Source organism: Bidens hawaiensis, unplaced genomic scaffold, assembly GCF_021521415.1.
Source record: "Bidens hawaiensis isolate Kalapana, Puna unplaced genomic scaffold, B.hawaiensis_p1.1 tig00100296_1, whole genome shotgun sequence".
Classification (NCBI taxonomy): Eukaryota; Viridiplantae; Streptophyta; class Magnoliopsida; order Asterales; family Asteraceae; genus Bidens; species Bidens hawaiensis.
In genome coordinates this window covers 4,449-21,621 of record NW_027504676.1, presented here as the reverse complement: position 1 = coordinate 21,621, position 17,173 = coordinate 4,449, and the positions used below count along the sequence as shown (strand labels likewise).

Sequence of the window (17,173 nt, the reverse complement as noted above, 5' to 3'; positions counted from 1 at the left end):
ATCTCATAAGACGCCTCTCGCGCGCAGGCTTTATTATTCTAAGCTCGTAAGACGCCTCTCGCGCGCAGGCATTATTATTATTTTAGCTCGTAAGTCGCTTCTCGCGCCAGCTCCATTATTATTATAACTCGTAAGTCGCTTCTCGCGCCAGCTCCATTATTATTATAGCTCGTAAGTCGCCTCACGCGCGAGCTTCATTATTATTATAGCTTGTAAGTCGCCTCGCGCGCAGGCTTTTATTACAACATGTCACCATCATGAAGAAAACCTCTCAAAACTCAGACCATAAGACAAGGCCAAAGAAAAGGGAAAAAACCGCCTCACACCTTATAAAGTCCAGCGCTCCACCTAGACGCTTGCGCGCCCAGGAGCAACACTGGACTTGGGGGGGCTTGTAGGGGTATGGTACTAAAACCCGGTTCTACGACCCTAAATCTATTACGTTTGGCTTATTTTATTATATGGGCTGATACATTTGTTTTTGGGCCGAGGGGGTTTTGTGGAGGTAACCCTAACTGGGCTAGGCCCATTAGGGTATCATGATGGTGGCCATGAGGCTCCCTATATAAGGAGGTCTCCACCTCCTTATCAAGGGGGGCAAATTCTCAGTAAGAGCCACCACCATATTTTTGTGTCTGTGAACAAGAGATCTTCAAGATCATCTTAGCGGTCACCTCCACACCCCCAGAAAAGCCATCGCAGGTCTCACAGTTGCAGATCACCGGCGCCGCCGTAGAGGAAGAAGATCAAGACACAGGCGCCGCCGTAGAGGAAGAAGATCAAGACGTGGTTCGTTCATCTCGAAAATCCGTGGAAGCATCGTCATGGATCAGGTTAGATTCGTTTCGTGTTTCGACAGTATGCATGCTATTCTTGTCTTGTGTGTTATCAGTTAGTTCAATACTAATTGTCATATTGCATTGCAGGTCAAGTACTCCAAAGAGCCTGATAATCCTACCAAATGTAAGCAACTAGGATTTATGTCTAATTATTATTATTAAATTTAAACACAATGTATGTATGTAACCATAGCTAGTATAGTGTTGCATCAACAGTTATAGTTGGTGTAACAGAAACTATATATATATATATATATATAGAGGAGAGGAGTGCAAATTAAGATGCTTCACTTTAAAGGATTTACAAGCAATATTCATATGGTACAAACATGAATGACATGAAAGAGGGCAAAAGAGTCATTTTCACTTTTTACCCAATTACCTCCATGATTTTTAAACGTTAATAACTTTTTCATACTTGAATATTTTTTTAAAAAGAATACACCATAAAAACGAGCATATTTTTATCTTTAATTTGAGTATGATATTGTTATAATTTTTTTTCAGTTAAAAAAATAACATTTTACGTACGTAGGGGTGTTTGCGGTCTTGTTTTGATGGTTTTAAATTAAACTGTGGGCCAAACCGGTAGTAACGCTTTTTGTCGTCGAAAACCAAAACATAACCTTTGGAAATTGAAAACAATTGGCCAAAAGTTAAAGAAAAAAATTAACTGTGAAATCACGATTTTATGGTTTCAAACCGAACAATGAACACCCATAAACTTATTACATGATTACCAAGGTCTACGTTTCCCGCTGCATAGCACGGACACCCGCCTAGTGTATATATATATATCTTTAACCATTTCTTCTATTGTTTTTGTAGCATGCAAGGCTAGGGGTTCTGATCTCAGATGCCACTTCAAGGTACTACTTTTTTTACCTTTTTAATGCAACCACATTTACAAGTCACTCAATCTATTACTATATACTTTATGCTATCACTTTTGTGCTACCTATTTATTATATTTATGTCATCAACATGTAATTCAATTTGCTCTATTGCTTGACTGCCTATAGTCTATAAAATGTTTTGTAGAATACTAGAGAAACTGCCCATGCTATCAGGAAGTTGCCTTTAATCAAAGCTAAGAGGTATTTAGAGGATGTTTTGGCCCACAAGCAGGCTATACCCTTCACTCATTTTTGCCGCAGCGTTGGCCGTACTGCACAGGCAAAGAACCGACATTCCAATGGTCAAGGTCGCTGGCCCGCAAAGTCAGCAAAATTTATCTTGGATCTGCTTAAGAATGCTGAAAGAATGCCGAGGTAAGTTAAAAAAGTTATTTTTCATGACTTCAAACAACCGATTTGTTCTTAGTAATTAAAAATTTAATAATTTGTAGGTGAAAGGGTTAGATGTGGATGCGCTTTTTATTTCACACATACAAGTGAACCAGGCTCAGAAACAAAGACGCAGGACGTATCGTGCTCATGGAAGAATTAACCGTAAGTTTTCTGTTATTTTACATACATAAAGAATTAAAGATTTACAATAAAGTAATTATAACTGTAGGGGTATGGTACTAAAACCCGGTTCTACGACCCTAAATCTATTACGTTTGGCTTATTTTATTATATGGGCTAATACATTTGTTTTTGGGCCGAGGGGGTTTTGTGGAGGTAACCCTAACTGGGCTAGGCCCATTAGGGTATCATGATGGTGGCCATGAGGCTCCCTATATAAGGAGGTCTCCACCTCCTTATCAAAGGGGGCAAATTCTCAGTAAGAGCCACCACCATATTTTTGTGTCTGTGAACAAGAGATCTTCAAGATCATCTTAGCGGTCACCTCCACACCCCCAGAAAAGCCATCGCAGGTCTCACAGTTGCAGATCACCGGCGCCGCCGTAGAGGAAGAAGATCAAGACACAGGCGCCGCCGTAGAGGAAGAAGATCAAGACGTGGTTCGTTCATCTCGAAAATCCGTGGAAGCATCGTCATGGATCAGGTTAGATCACGCGCCAAACTTCAAGGTTGGGAATCCTCCTAATATCCCAAATGGCTACGCGCCAAGGTTGGGAATCCTCCTAATATCCCATATGGCTACGCGCCAAGGTTGGGAATCCTCCTAATATCCCATATGGCTACGCGCCAAACTTCAAGGTTGGGAATCCTCCTAATATCCCATATGGCTACGCGCCAAGGTTGGGAATCCTCCTAATATCCCATATGGCTACGCGCCAAGGTTGGGAATCCTCCTAATATCCCATATGGCTACGCGCCAAACTTCGAGGTTGGGAATCCTCCTAATATCCCATATGGCTACGCGCCAAACTTCGAGGTTGTGAATCCTCCTAATATCCCATATGGCTACGCGCCAAAATTCAAGGTTGGGAATCCTCCTAATATCCCATATGGCTACGCGCCAAGGTTGGGAATCCTCCTAATATCCCATATGGCTACGCGCCAAACTTCAAGGTTGGGAATCCCCCTAATATCCCATTAGGCTACACGCCAAACTTAGGGGTTGGGAATCCTCATACCATGTGTTCACGCATCACATATGCTCACGCGTATTACACATGCCAAACTGCAAGGTTGGGAATCCTCCTAAGATCCCATATGGCTACACGCCAAACTTAGGGGTTGGGAATCCTCATACCTTGTGTTCACGCATCACATATGCTCACGCATATTACACATGCCAAACTGCAAGGTTGGGAATCCTCCCAAGATCCCATATGGCTACACGCCAAACTTAGGGGTTGGGAATCCTCATACCATGTGTTCACGCATCACATATGCTCACGCATATTACACATGCCAAACTGCAAGGTTGGGAATCCTCCTAAGATCCCATATGGCTACACGCCAAACTTAGGGGTTGGGAATCCTCATACCATGTGTTCATGCATCACATATGCTCACGCATATTACACATGCTTACGCATCTCATGCTTACGCATCACATGCTCGCACATGTCACAATCTACACGCACGCGCATGCAACATCTGCGCGTGGCGCATAACACAAAACCAAAGTCTACGCACACGTGCATGCAACATCTGCACATGGCGCGTGACATAAAGTAGCTCGTAAGACGCCTCTCGCGCGCAGGCTTTTATTCTTAGCTCGTAAGACGCCTCATGCGCAGGCTTTTATTATTCTCAGCTCGTAAGACGCCTCTCGCGCGCAGGCTTTATTATTATTTTAGCTCGTAAGTCGCCACTCGCGCAGGCTCTATTATTATAGCTCGTAAGCCTCCTCACGCGCCAGCTTCATTATTCTACAAGCTCGTAAGTCGCCTCGCGCGCCAGCTTCTTTATTATTTTATAGCTCGTAAGTCGCCTCGCGCGCCAGCTTCTTTATTATTTTACAGCTTGTAAGCCGCCTCACGCGCCAGCTTCATTATTCTACAAAGCTCGTAAGCCGCCTCACGCGCCAGCTTCATTATTCTACAAGCTCGTAAGTCGCCTCGCGCGCCAGCTTCTTTATTATTTTACAGCTCGTAAGTCGCCTCGCGCGCCAGCTTCTTTATTATTTTACAGCTTGTAAGCCGCCTCACGCGCCAGCTTCATTATTCTACAAAGCTCGTAAGCCGCCTCACGCGCCAGCTTCATTATTCTACAAGCTCGTAAGTCGCCTCGCGCGCCAGCTTCTTTATTATTTTACAGCTCGTAAGTCGCCTCGCGCGCCAGCTTCTTTATTATTTTATAGCTCGTAAGCCGCCTCACGCGCCAGCTTCATTATTCTACAAGCTCGTAAGTCGCCTCGCGCGCCAGCTTCTTTATTATTTTACAGCTCGTAAGTCGCCTCGCGCGCCAGCTTCTTTATTATTTTACAGCTTGTAAGCCGCCTCACGCGCCAGCTTCATTATTCTACAAGCTCGTAAGCCGCCTCACGCGCCAGCTTCATTATTCTACAAGCTCGTAAGTCGCCTCGCGCGCCAGCTTCTTTATTATTTTACAGCTCGTAAGTCGCCTCGCGCGCCAGCTTCTTTATTATTTTACAGCTTGTAAGCCGCCTCACGCGCCAGCTTCATTATTCTACAAGCTCGTAAGCCGCCTCACGCGCCAGCTTCATTATTCTACAAGCTCGTAAGTCGCCTCGCGCGCCTGCTTCCTTATGATTTTACAGCTTGTAAGCCGCCTCACGCGCCAGCTTCATTATTCTACAAGCTCGTAAGCCGCCTCACGCGCCAGCTTCATTATTCTACAAGCTCGTAAGTCGCCTCGCGCGCCAGCTTCTTTATTATTACAGCTCGTAAGTCGCCATGCGCGCAGACTCTCATTATTCTACAGGCTCGTAAGTCGCCGCACGCGCCAGTTTTATTACTTTTACAGCTCGTAAGTCGCCTCACGCGCCAGCTCAATTATTATTCTCGAAGCTCATAAGACGCCTCTCGCGCGCAGGCTTTATTATTCTAAGCTCGTAAGACGCCTCTCGCGCGCAGGCATTATTATTATTTTACCTCGTAAGTCGCTTCTCGCGCCAGCTCCATTATTATTATAACTCGTAAGTCGCTTCTCGCGCCAGCTCCATTATTATTATAGCTCGTAAGTCGCCTCACGCGCGAGCTTCATTATTATTATAGCTTGTAAGTCGCCTCGCGCGCAGGCTTTTATTACAACATGTCACCATCATGAAGAAAACCTCTCAAAACTCAGACCATAAGACAAGGCCAAAGAAAAGGGAAAAACCCGCCTCACACCTTATAAAGTCCAGCGCTCCACCTAGACGCTTGCGCGCCCAGGAGCAACACTGGACTTGGGGGGCTTGTAGGGGTATGGTACTAAAACCCGGTTCTACGACCCTAAATCTATTACGTTTGGCTTATTTTATTATATGGGCTGATACATTTGTTTTTGGGCCGAGGGGGTTTTGTGGAGGTAACCCTAACTGGGCTAGGCCCATTAGGGTATCATGATGGTGGCCATGAGGCTCCCTATATAAGGAGGTCTCCACCTCCTTATCAAGGGGGGCAAATTCTCAGTAAGAGCCACCACCATATTTTTGTGTCTGTGAACAAGAGATCTTCAAGATCATCTTAGCGGTCACCTCCACACCCCCAGAAAAGCCATCGCAGGTCTCACAGTTGCAGATCACCGGCGCCGCCGTAGAGGAAGAAGATCAAGACGTGGTTCGTTCATCTCGAAAATCCGTGGAAGCATCGTCATGGATCAGGTTAGATTCGTTTCGTGTTTCGACAATAACATTTGTGTTTTTGCTTATATATAGCTTATATGTCATCTCCTTGCCATATTGAGTTGACTGTCAGAAAAGGAAGAGCATGTCAAAAAGGAGGTAAACTTTTAATTCACTTTTGTAATGAAAATTGGCTTCGGTTTTGTGATTTAGGCTGTTAATATGTTTATGTTTTAATTTTGCAGCCTGAATCCCAGTTAGCGGCAAGTGGCAAGTCCAAGTAACCATTGGTTTTGCAATTGTGATAAGTTTTGAAGCAGTGTCGGTTGTGTTTGAAACTGTTTATGTTTCGAGACAAATTTTGGTTTTGTAAAATGAAATTGCATTCCTGGATGTGTCACACTTCTTTGATCATCAAATGGATTATGGTATTTATACTGGCAAGTGGGTTTTGTTTCAAGTAGTTGTTTTACTTGGTTGTGATTTATTATTGTGTTGATCAACATAGTTTAGATTAACAATCCGAACTGAAAAAATGAAGTGCACAAATATAGTTAAATGTAAGAGTCATTGAGTTGTTTGCCCGCCAAAGAGATTTATTGGGTACTAGCTGAGGTGGATGTATTATGACGAACGGCTCAAGGTGAGGAAGACCGGGAGAAAAGTTGGGAAGGATAATTGGGTGAGCAAAGTTTGAATGTGATAGTTTTTAGGTCAGACTGTGAACAAAATTGTTGGTGAAAACCAATAATGGACCGCTTTGTTTGTACAGTTTAATGAAACAAACAAAAGCACGTAGTAAAATGTTTTTAGAGTAGATTCTTGAAGTGTGAGATGACTGGAATTCAAATTGGTTACTTTTTCTATAATAATGACCAAAAATGAGACTGGAATTCGTCATTTTTTGTAGTTAATCTTTCAGAGATGCTTCAAGGCAAAGTCTAATCCATGAAGAGCAAACCAAACACCCAAATACAATCAAAATATAAGAAACTCATCAACACCTTGATAAAAAAACCATGTAAAATGTCCACAAATCCAAAGCGAAATAATCTTATGGGATTGCACATAAACTAAAACTCCCAAGAATAACATCTCTTTATGTTCTGACTTCTGAATATAAAGATCGTTAAAGTGTGCGCGTAAGAATCAAGTTTGTATAATCATTGATACATATAAAACATAATTTTGCAATTACAAACCGACTTTTTTGGGTGGTCGTAGATAGGTGGAAACACCTTGCCTCAATCCAGGCATGGCAATTGCCTGTTGCTGCTTCTTCCTCTTCTCCCTCTCCTTTGCCCTCTGTCTAATCTCCGCTTCCAATTGTTCTCTCCTCAGATTCTCCATTTCTTCTTCCATTGCCGATTTCTCTTCCTTTTGCTTCCTTTTCTGTTCCTGCATTGCGTTATTAGAATCCTTAACCGAGAAAAACATAGGCCCCAGTTCTGCCAGCCAATGTGGCTCAACAGAAGTCGCACACTGCATGTATTCTTTTGTCGTCAAAATAAGCTCATGATACACCACATAATCCGGGGTGTACCCCAGCCCGTAAAGAGCCGAGCTCGGGTGCAAATGGCACGGCATCGCGTTCCTACAATTCGCGTATTCTCCCACCCCTTTCAGTTTTGCAGCGTTATGAAAATAAGCCGAACAAATCGCTTTTCTTACAATATCCCAATCTGGCCCGCACGAGGTAAGCGGAATTTTAAGCGTTTTTAATATGTCTAGCAACTGTGACCTCACTTCTCGGGCCTTTTTAAGCCCCTTCACCTGTAGATAATGATCATTACACCAGTCTCCACGGTACTGATTGGCTTTCCATTGCTGGTATACATTCAGTAAAGTTAAATGATCGGATTCAGGAACAAAGAACTTCTCTCTGGCAGCATCGCTTTCCTCTGCTCGGTCTTTTGGTCTGAAAAATACAGACGGGACCGAAAGCATTGAGACAATTGTAAGTACTTCATTTACACATTCTAATTGTTCTCCCATTAGAAGCATTTTAGCCAACGGTGGATCCAGTGGGAACTCCACCATCTTCCATCCGAGATCAGTTAAACTCCCTGTGTTACTCAACGCACCCAAAACCCATAACTGGTACATTGAGTTTAGAATATTATCTTGTGGTGGTGGGTCCATGAAATCAAAATCCAGTAAGTTTTCCACTTTAAGCGACTTAAGTAATAAAACGACATTCCCAAGATTGGTCCTTTGAATTTCAGGGACCGGTTGTGGGAGCATTTCGTTTTGGTACGCCATTTCTGTAAACAGACGGTAGCAAGTACCAGGCCCAGTACGACCCGCCCGACCAGCCCGTTGGTCAGCAGCAGCCCGACTGACTGGAAACACCTGGAGAGCATCCATACCCATACGTGGATTATACACCTTCATTTTACCGTACCCAGTATCGATGACATAATAAATTCCATCCACGGTTAACGATGTTTCTGCAATGTTTGTAGCCACAATGCATTTGCGGGCCCCATCTTCGGGTTTTTCAAAGATTTTTGCCTGTAAGTCAGCTGGGAGTTGGGAGTAGATTGGGAGGATTAAAAGATTGGACACTTTTGCCTTTGTGGTTGAGACAAGCTGCTCCATACGTTCTGATAAGGCATAACATGTGGCTTCAATTTCATCTTGACCTGTCATAAATATTAGTATGTCACCAGGCGGGCTGGTGATGTGGATTGTCATTGCTTGTTTTACAGCAGCTTCAACATAATCTTCACAGGGGCTTTTACTGTATAAAATTTGAACTGGGAATGTTCTCCCAGGAATATGAAAGATTGGGACACTGTAAAAAGAAATTTAGTCATATACTCTATATATAAAAACATTCCATAAAGTCATATTGACATGATAGTATCGAGGTGGCAAACTTGACCTATTTAGTTATGAATGAAGGGGTCAATAAAGATTGTATTTTCTCTCTTAACAAGTCAAACATGCAGCGTTAGGAAAAATAAAAAGAAAAATAAAAACTTGTGTCAAGTTGATTTTTGATCCACAATATCTAAATTAATTCAAGTGCTAGATTATCATGAATTGACTCTGTCACTGATTATTTTCTAAGGTAGAAACTATTTGAATAAAAACTGATCCAGCTTGACTCGACTTAACCTGTCCTTAACCCAAGCCAAAACAGCTTGCGTTGTTTTGCCACCTATCCACAATATAGTTGCTTTAAATATAGATAAACAGATAAGATCATAGAAATTACCTCCCAAAGAAGTTCGAAAACTTCTGTGCATTGAGGGTAGCAGAAGTAACAATAAGTTTGAAGTCTCTACGCCTTGCAACTACTTTTTTAAGGATCCCAAATAAAACATCAGTGTTTAATGATCTTTCATGGGCTTCGTCCATCACAACAATACTGCAATATTGCATGCAAATTTAGACAAATTTAGCTAAGATAAGTAATTAACTTTATATCACACACACACACCCCATGAAGACCACTATTAGATGATACTTACCGATATTTGTCTAGATCAGCATCTTTCAATGTTTCACGCAGAAGCACACCATCAGTCATGTACTGCAAAAAAAAAATGAATCTATCTATACTTGCTACAAATACAGTAACGAAAGTTGACTACCATCTAAATATGAATAATTGCACAACTAGCCTGATACAGAATGATCCCAAATTTAATTTTTTATATAACAATTTTCTAAAACATAAATAAAAAAACAAGTAATATAATGTTCTCTCTTTTCACCCACGCTACAGTGACAGAACTTTTAAATTGAATAATTTATGTTGCGAAGTACAAATGTTAAGGAAATATATTATATGAGCATTACGGTTGAAAGATCATGCACGCTTCAGCTTTCAGAACTAATTAAATTTGAATTAAACCTCACGTATGATATAGTTACATCAATACATATTATTCCTAGTTTTTCTCTTAACGGTACCCATGAATTACACAGAAAAATAATCTTGTATCTTAAGTGAAGAGTCAAATAATAAGCGTTCTAGCAAGTGAAGATCTAACATGAGGATTAACTTACCTTTATGACAGTCTTGGGGCCGGTCACATCTTCAAAACGAATAGCATAACCAACCAAATCCCCAAGTTTAGTTTCCATTTCTTCGCTGACTCTTTTAGCAACACTCATTGCTGCCACACGTCTTGGTTGAGTACAACCAACTATACCACTATTTGTATACCCGTCTTCATGTAAATACTGCAAATGAAATTCGCGGACATTAGAACACAAAATAACTAAGATTCAACTTTGTAGATAGAATACAAACATAGATTATATGAACGAATTGGAGGATAATATATGAAGAACACTAAAAAACTAAGATTCAACATCATAGATAGAATACAAACATAGATGATATAAATGAATTAGAGGATAATATAAGAAGAAGTCACCCAAATACGTAGTTAGTTCCATTTATAACAAATCTGACAAATAACATGCTGAACAAGGAGCTTTTGTTTCTTTTCTAGCCGTTGGATAATTTCTGATTTACAAAATAGAACAAGTAACCAAAGATAACTTTGTTTTGCCTTTTCAAAACTTTAAAGGATTCACTCATTATCCAGCCTGTTATTTTGCTGGATTTCGTATAAAAAACCAGAAAACATGTTTGGGCGGTAGTTCCATAGTTGGGCTAATGAATTGATGAATAACCGGGGTCTAGAAGTTACCTGGGTCAACTGTGTTGTTTTTCCAGAACCAGTTTCGCCTACAACCACCACCACTTGATTCTCTCTCACAACCTATTTTTCAAAGTAAAAGAAAGAAAAGTCAGATCAATAGAAACTAATATAACTGTTATTGTTCATAAACTTAAAAACCTTAATTTCATAATTAAAAATAAATATTCATACAGATTATAGAACAAACCAGCAAGAACCTATTCCCAATCAAAATGACACAAAAGCGGATCTTTTGTCAATATCTTGAACCAAAAACTGATTCTCTACTTAATTGTTAAATAATTTGTAATTAAATTATTAGTTTGGATAACTTAGGTTATAATAGAAAAACTAGATAAATAATAATAAAACTGGCTTCCTATGTATATATATTTACTTGTTTTGATCAGGAATAAATACAACATAATATTTTTGTTTCCTTGAGTTTTCACATGAATGCTTAGATAATATTTTTCGCAAAGTAGAGAATTAATCTTAGATCAAGGTATAAGGAAAACCATACCTGCAATAATTCATCCCGAACAGAAAATATAGGAAGATACTGTCGTTGTTGTGAAAGTGATTTTGACTTTGCAAAATCGCTTACTGCTTCACCTTTTTTAAGATGTTGAGCAAACTTTGCATCTTCCTTAAAATCAACTTCACCATCTTCACCAACCACAGCCGTATCAGCATCAATCTAGAATGTAATCAAAACAAAATATTAAACAATTAATAAAGTGCTACTACTTAATAATATTACACCCATGTATTGAAACTACTTTATAGGCCACCCAAACATGTATTTCACCAAATATGGCTAAAACAATGCCTAAGCACAAAAATGGCTTCAAAGCGGAAAAGCAACAATTCAATGTGAAAAACTAGTGTGTGTTCCATTTTACAATACTTGGGCGGCCAATAAAGTGGGCTCAAGGGATGATGCAAATGGAGGCCACCTAAGCATGCATCCGATTTCACTTATATCAAATTCAGACAAAAATACCCTTTAAATATGTCTGATCAACACAAGTGTATTGCTGTCTTTACAAAATTGCAAGGGTGTGGTCGTATATAAGCATGTACAAGTGAAATCAGATACGTGCACAGAGACCTATAAAGTAGACAAGTAGTTCCAACAAATGGGTGGACTAAATGAAAATACTTAGAACACTTGGGTGACTAACACATATATCGCAGTACTATAAAAAGGTATTGCTAACCTGCTCTGCGGTCTTTTCAACACCAAGAATATTACCGAGCTTTGAGCCGGCAAGTTCCCAAAACCGTTGACGTGACTTGTTCATACTTTGTTTCTCATGGACTTCACGAACAAGATTTGAACCTTTTCTTGAAATAATTGCCATATCTGACGTTGGATCTTTTACAGGCATTACGGGTTCTGCTTGCTTAGTGAACACAATTCTTCCATCTAAGAATGGAGGTTTTGTATCTGAAATAACAGATAAAATTTCAGCAAGTGAGTTGGGAGCTTTATTTATTAACAAAAAAAAACATCAGCAAGGGCCTTTTGATGAACTTATCATCTGGAGCACCATTGATCAATAAAAAGAAGTCTTGGCCAACAAGGAACTTGGGTATATTACTTACAAAAATGACATTTAATTATTATTTTAGAATACTATTGAATATCTCTTCCCTTTTAATTTAGACTGTTCTTTCACTGTAATTCATTGTTTGCTTAGCTGGCTTACATGACATGAAATACTTCCTCGGGGTTCTAGTTTCTAGCCTCACTGTTTTCGACTTGCTAATTGAAGAGCAGGAACGTTTACAGTAGAGAGTTCTATTAGATTTAAAACTTAAGGTTTTCTTTATTTCACCGTATTACTATCAGCAATGAGTCAACAAAATTTTCTCATTACTAATCATTCAGTTCATGAAAAAAAAAAGTGAAGAATTCATACCATGAACAAGAAGCATAACCCTACGTTCTTCCTCATCATCAAATTCTGTTTGCACTTCTGTACCTCTAACAGCACCAGATCTCATAAGCTGTCTATCTTCCCACTGAGCATTATCAGCAGTAAGCTGAGAGAACTTTTTGCTCTGCGCAAGTGTCATCTTGGTTCCATCCCTTCGAGTCTATAACTCAAAAAGAAAAACACTGAATTAGATCCTAAAATATCCAAATACAAAATCTTCAACAAACTCATAATGGTCTGCATTAGGAATCGAATGGAAAAAACCTGTTTGTTTTAACACATAGGAATAGAATATGCATATAATCCTATAAGAAGTGCATCTCCTTTCCTTTATAGATTACAAATTTACAACACTGGTTTCTCACACACTTCAGAAAAAATAAATAAGATACTTCTTTTGAAATTTTTCTTAAGATATGTTAGAAAAATCATTTTCTTATCATAATCTTATTTGAGGCTTCCTTGAGCTTTTATTCAGTTTAAAATTTTATTTTACGCCTCAAGCTTTATATTTTTAGTACTAATTAATGCAGTAACTCGAATTGAAACTATATATCTTAGCATGGAACCTATCTTCTAGTGTATGACCGTATGCTATCATATATTCTAGACTATGTAATCAAATAAATAAATTAAATTATTTTTAATGGACGTGTCAAATATAATGATAATTCGACTGGAAAACCAGCAGCAGAGTAAAATAAATAAACACATCAAACAACACAAATGAATGGCTTATGACCCTTTTTCGTTCAAATGTTAACCCATAATAAGAGAGAGACAGAATGCAGTGGATACATCCAAATGTCAACCAAGCACGTTATCATATCCTAAAAATAAGTAGCAGATATAAGTATATTACACACACCAGTCTTTTTGCTAGCTCGACTTCTTTCTTCTGCACAGTCGCATCTTCACCATCACCAAGATAAAATGATGAGCTGTCAGCATCAAACAGAGTGCTTCCTTCTTCGTTGTCATACCTATGATAACATAACCATGTTACTATTTCAAGCATTGAAAGCAGTGTATACAACAAAAACAAAAGAAATGACTGATCAAAGTTACAGGATACAGAATCCTGCATCTGAAGATGCAAAATTTCCCCACAGTTAGCATAAAATGGAACTAGAATACATATCAACGTGACTTCTAAAGTATCTATGGAATCAGAACTTTTAACAGCGTTGAAATATAAACCATGTGGTTGGTACAAATAAGAAACTTTACAAAAAAAAAGCAGTGTAAGAGTCGATTTTAGTTTCTCCATGTTTTTACAGTAATGCCTGTAATAAGCATTTGCATGTATCTATCTCTTCCCAAGAAAAAATCTTAATTTTCAGTTGTTTACTTTTGGTGAAAAGTGGGCATGGCATAATATTTATGTTTAATGCTCACAAAGTTTATAGATGAAAAGAAGTTGGGAAAATTATCAACTTGGTAAGAAATATAAATTTTTTGTATCTTTGTCCAAAAATAAACAAACTTCAAAATAATTGGACGTGATCTCTGAAAATGTGGAAATAATGAATCCGAAGGTAATTGAATAATAGAAGAGAAAGGCAAATTAAGTAGAATATCATATTCTTGTCAACAATGTGCCCTTCATGTTGAAAAACCTATAATAATGATAGCTGTCCAACTTCATTCCCAGAGATCGATGAGAGATATCTTAGTTTGATATATAAACTTACCATGCACGATCAGAATTGTATTCCATCTCTAATCGCATACTCTCAGTTATCTCTGGATTTATAAACTTTTCCTTTTCAGCTTCTTCATCCTGTGCACACAACATTAGAAAAGGTCAAACAAAAGACCATATGCTTAGTGTATTGGAATTTTGAAAAACAAGAAATAGGTGGAAATGTAGTTTAACCTCAGAGGGTAGGGAATTTTTTGCAGAAAGTGGTTGTTGGGACCTTCCACCTGATCTTGACGTTGAAGATCTAGTTGATCCAGATGCCCTAATTGGAACTGGTGAAGGGGCCACACTGTCCCATGGAGAAGCATAATAGCCTGTTGTGGTACCAAAATTAGTCAGCACAGGAATCCCGAAAGTAAAATGTAATGAAATATTTAACTTTCCTAATCATAATTTACACACTAGTTGAGAACAGAAAGATTTAAACTTACCAGACTGGGGAGTATTGCCCCCATGCCAAGGAGAAACTAATCGCGCATCCGGCGAAGCACCAATAAACATTGGTGATGGTGAAGGTTGATAATGTCTACTGTTTGAACGACTATCACGCCTTGGCGTATCTTCCGAAGTCCTTGGCGTATCCTCCCATTCCCATCTCCCATCATCCCACTCAGATCTTTCTGCAACACCCAAACACACTTCAATACTTTATTATAACAAGCAAATACAACACATATAATGCTAAGTCTATAACACAGTTAAAAAATGTTTATTCTCAAAACAAATATGGTTTTCCAAAATAAATTAGACTCTAAACATACCAGGAGTCCTCCTTGAACTTTCACCTCTGCTTCTTTTATTCCCATAGTCTCTGTAGTCCCTTCCATTGCGAGGTGATTCCCAATTTTTACTTCTTGACTCATCTCCTTGACTATCCCTATGAGTATTGTGTCTCTTTGATCCCCTACTTTGACTTTTTGACTCATCTCTGTAATCACTTCTATGCCTATCACGCTCTGTTGAATCATACCTAGAAGTCCGATGATCTATACTTCTGGAACTTCTGGATGAAGGGGTGATATCCTAAAACATCCAAGTAAAATATCAATAAAATTTATGGGGCAATTTGATACAGTAATAAGACAACTAACTTTAACGGATGAATCAACAGCCATTAAAAACTTTTGAAAATATCATTCTGACTGTAGGGATTCCTTATTTTTACCTCCTTATAACTATGATAAGTTGAAAAAAAGTGCTTGGGTTTCCTTATTATGTGAGAGGAAATGTTGATAAGTTACACATTTGTAACCTATGACTTCTCCTTATAAGTTATAAGGAGGTAAAAATAAGGAATCCCAAACACCCCCTAAGACTAGTCTTAATATTTTGGATCAAAATTGCATACTAAAACGGATTTTAATTGCAAGTTTCATAAAACTAAGCATTAAATTTGGATCATGTCGACTAGACAAAACAGTAGTACTATACCCACTAATTGTATGATGCAACTGCAATTCTAATAGTTAGTTACCTCAGAATGTGAACTGGACCTTGAACCATGCCTAGAAGATGTCCCACTGAATCGTTCTTCAGTGATTTGACTTTCTACAATATTGAGCAAAAGATCACAATTAAAGTGCATAGATTAATAGTTATCCTTAGTAGCACAACATTCGTCTGCAGACTACACAACCTTTTGAAGAAAAAAAAATTACTCATGGGTCCATTGTGTTAAAAAGGCATATTCTTGTGGTTATGCAAAATTTATTCATCTCCAATGTGTGCATAAAAAAAATCCAGCAGCGTTTTAGACTCAATTTTATGGAGTTATACATTATAGATATTCTAAGTTGGATAACTTTAATTTTGAAGTTTTGGTTGGTGTGGTTTACACCAAATTTTTATACCACTTTGGTTTTTTATGCATAATTGGAGATCCTTTAAAAGTGAATGAAAACAAATGAACATTATATGACCTACCAAGAAAAAACTCAAAACAACAAATACCTGAATCAGATGTTTTGCTCCCCCTAGAACCACGGTAACGTTTGGTCATAGAATTTCGTACACCGTTGGAATTTGCAGCTTCATCTGGGCCGGTGACTGAGGAGGAAGCATTTTCCTCCTCCATCTCAACATCCATAGATGCCATCATTGAGGTCCTTTGTTTTGGAACCTTAAATGATCCCTCTGCTCGCTTTGCATTTGCAAGAACATCCAGTCCTGTTTCACAGTAAGTATTAGTTAAAACTCACTAAATGCCCTATAAATCATATACTTTGATTCGTCATGCAAAAATCAGATAATTATAGGTATAAGTAGCATATATATTATAACAAAATAATTCGAGTAAAAACAACTAACCTAGTAAGGATTTCCTCTCGGGCTGTCTGAATAGCAGTTTCTCTTTCCCAGGCAACTGTAATCCACCGCCACCACCACTGGCTTCATCTGGCTCCAGAATCTCCTTCATTTTGTCGATGTCAATCGGATTCTATCAAAAGCAAATAAGTCGGTTAATAAGAGACATAAATGTTAATAATAATTTAATAACAGCAGAAGTTAAACTAACTAACCGCCATGGCTGTACTTCTGTTGAAGCTAGACCACCAGTGAACAAAACTTCCTCCTATTAATCATGAAGTTGAGTCAAATTAATTAAATGTTCAATTCAATTCAATTCAATACAGGCATCACTATAATCCTATGCAATAGCAAAAGCTAGGGCTTCAAAACTTAACTCAAATTAATTAGATGTTCAGCTGAATTGAATAGTAATAACAACCGTATGCAGTAGCAATCAGCAAAGCTAGGGTTTCAAACTTTAACTCGAACTAATTAGATGTTCAATCCAATTCAATTGAATAGACTAATAATAATCGTATGCAGTAGCAATCAGCAGAGCTAGGGTTTCAAAACAAAATAATGATCGATAAGCTAGGGTTTACACATGCAAATAATTGGACAAAGAGAGGGAAGAGAAAC

General features: G+C 38.7%; 1 protein-coding gene and 1 long non-coding RNA gene across 2 annotated transcripts; one reads left to right on the top strand and one right to left on the bottom strand.

Annotated features, from left to right (window-relative positions):
- Positions 1-925: 925 nt before the first annotated feature.
- Positions 926-2,095, top strand: LOC143608138 (uncharacterized). Its single transcript, XR_013149148.1, has 3 exons — positions 926-963; positions 1,668-1,708; positions 1,881-2,095. It is a non-coding gene; the product is annotated as an uncharacterized LOC143608138 (long non-coding RNA).
- A 4,935-nt stretch (positions 2,096-7,030) lies between these two features.
- On the bottom strand, positions 7,031-16,679 carry LOC143608139 (pre-mRNA-splicing factor ATP-dependent RNA helicase DEAH7-like). Its single transcript, XM_077083310.1, has 16 exons — positions 16,553-16,679; positions 16,196-16,411; positions 15,720-15,793; positions 15,003-15,268; positions 14,677-14,861; positions 14,420-14,559; positions 14,235-14,323; positions 13,409-13,523; positions 12,523-12,700; positions 11,818-12,047; positions 11,118-11,294; positions 10,604-10,675; positions 9,951-10,127; positions 9,410-9,471; positions 9,154-9,306; positions 7,031-8,727 (listed from the first exon to the last, which is right to left on the bottom strand). The coding sequence occupies exons 1-16, from the start codon at positions 16,659-16,661 to the stop codon at positions 7,125-7,127; spliced, it is 3,846 nt and encodes a 1,281-aa protein (XP_076939425.1). The 5' UTR covers positions 16,662-16,679; the 3' UTR covers positions 7,031-7,124.
- Positions 16,680-17,173: the final 494 nt, after the last annotated feature.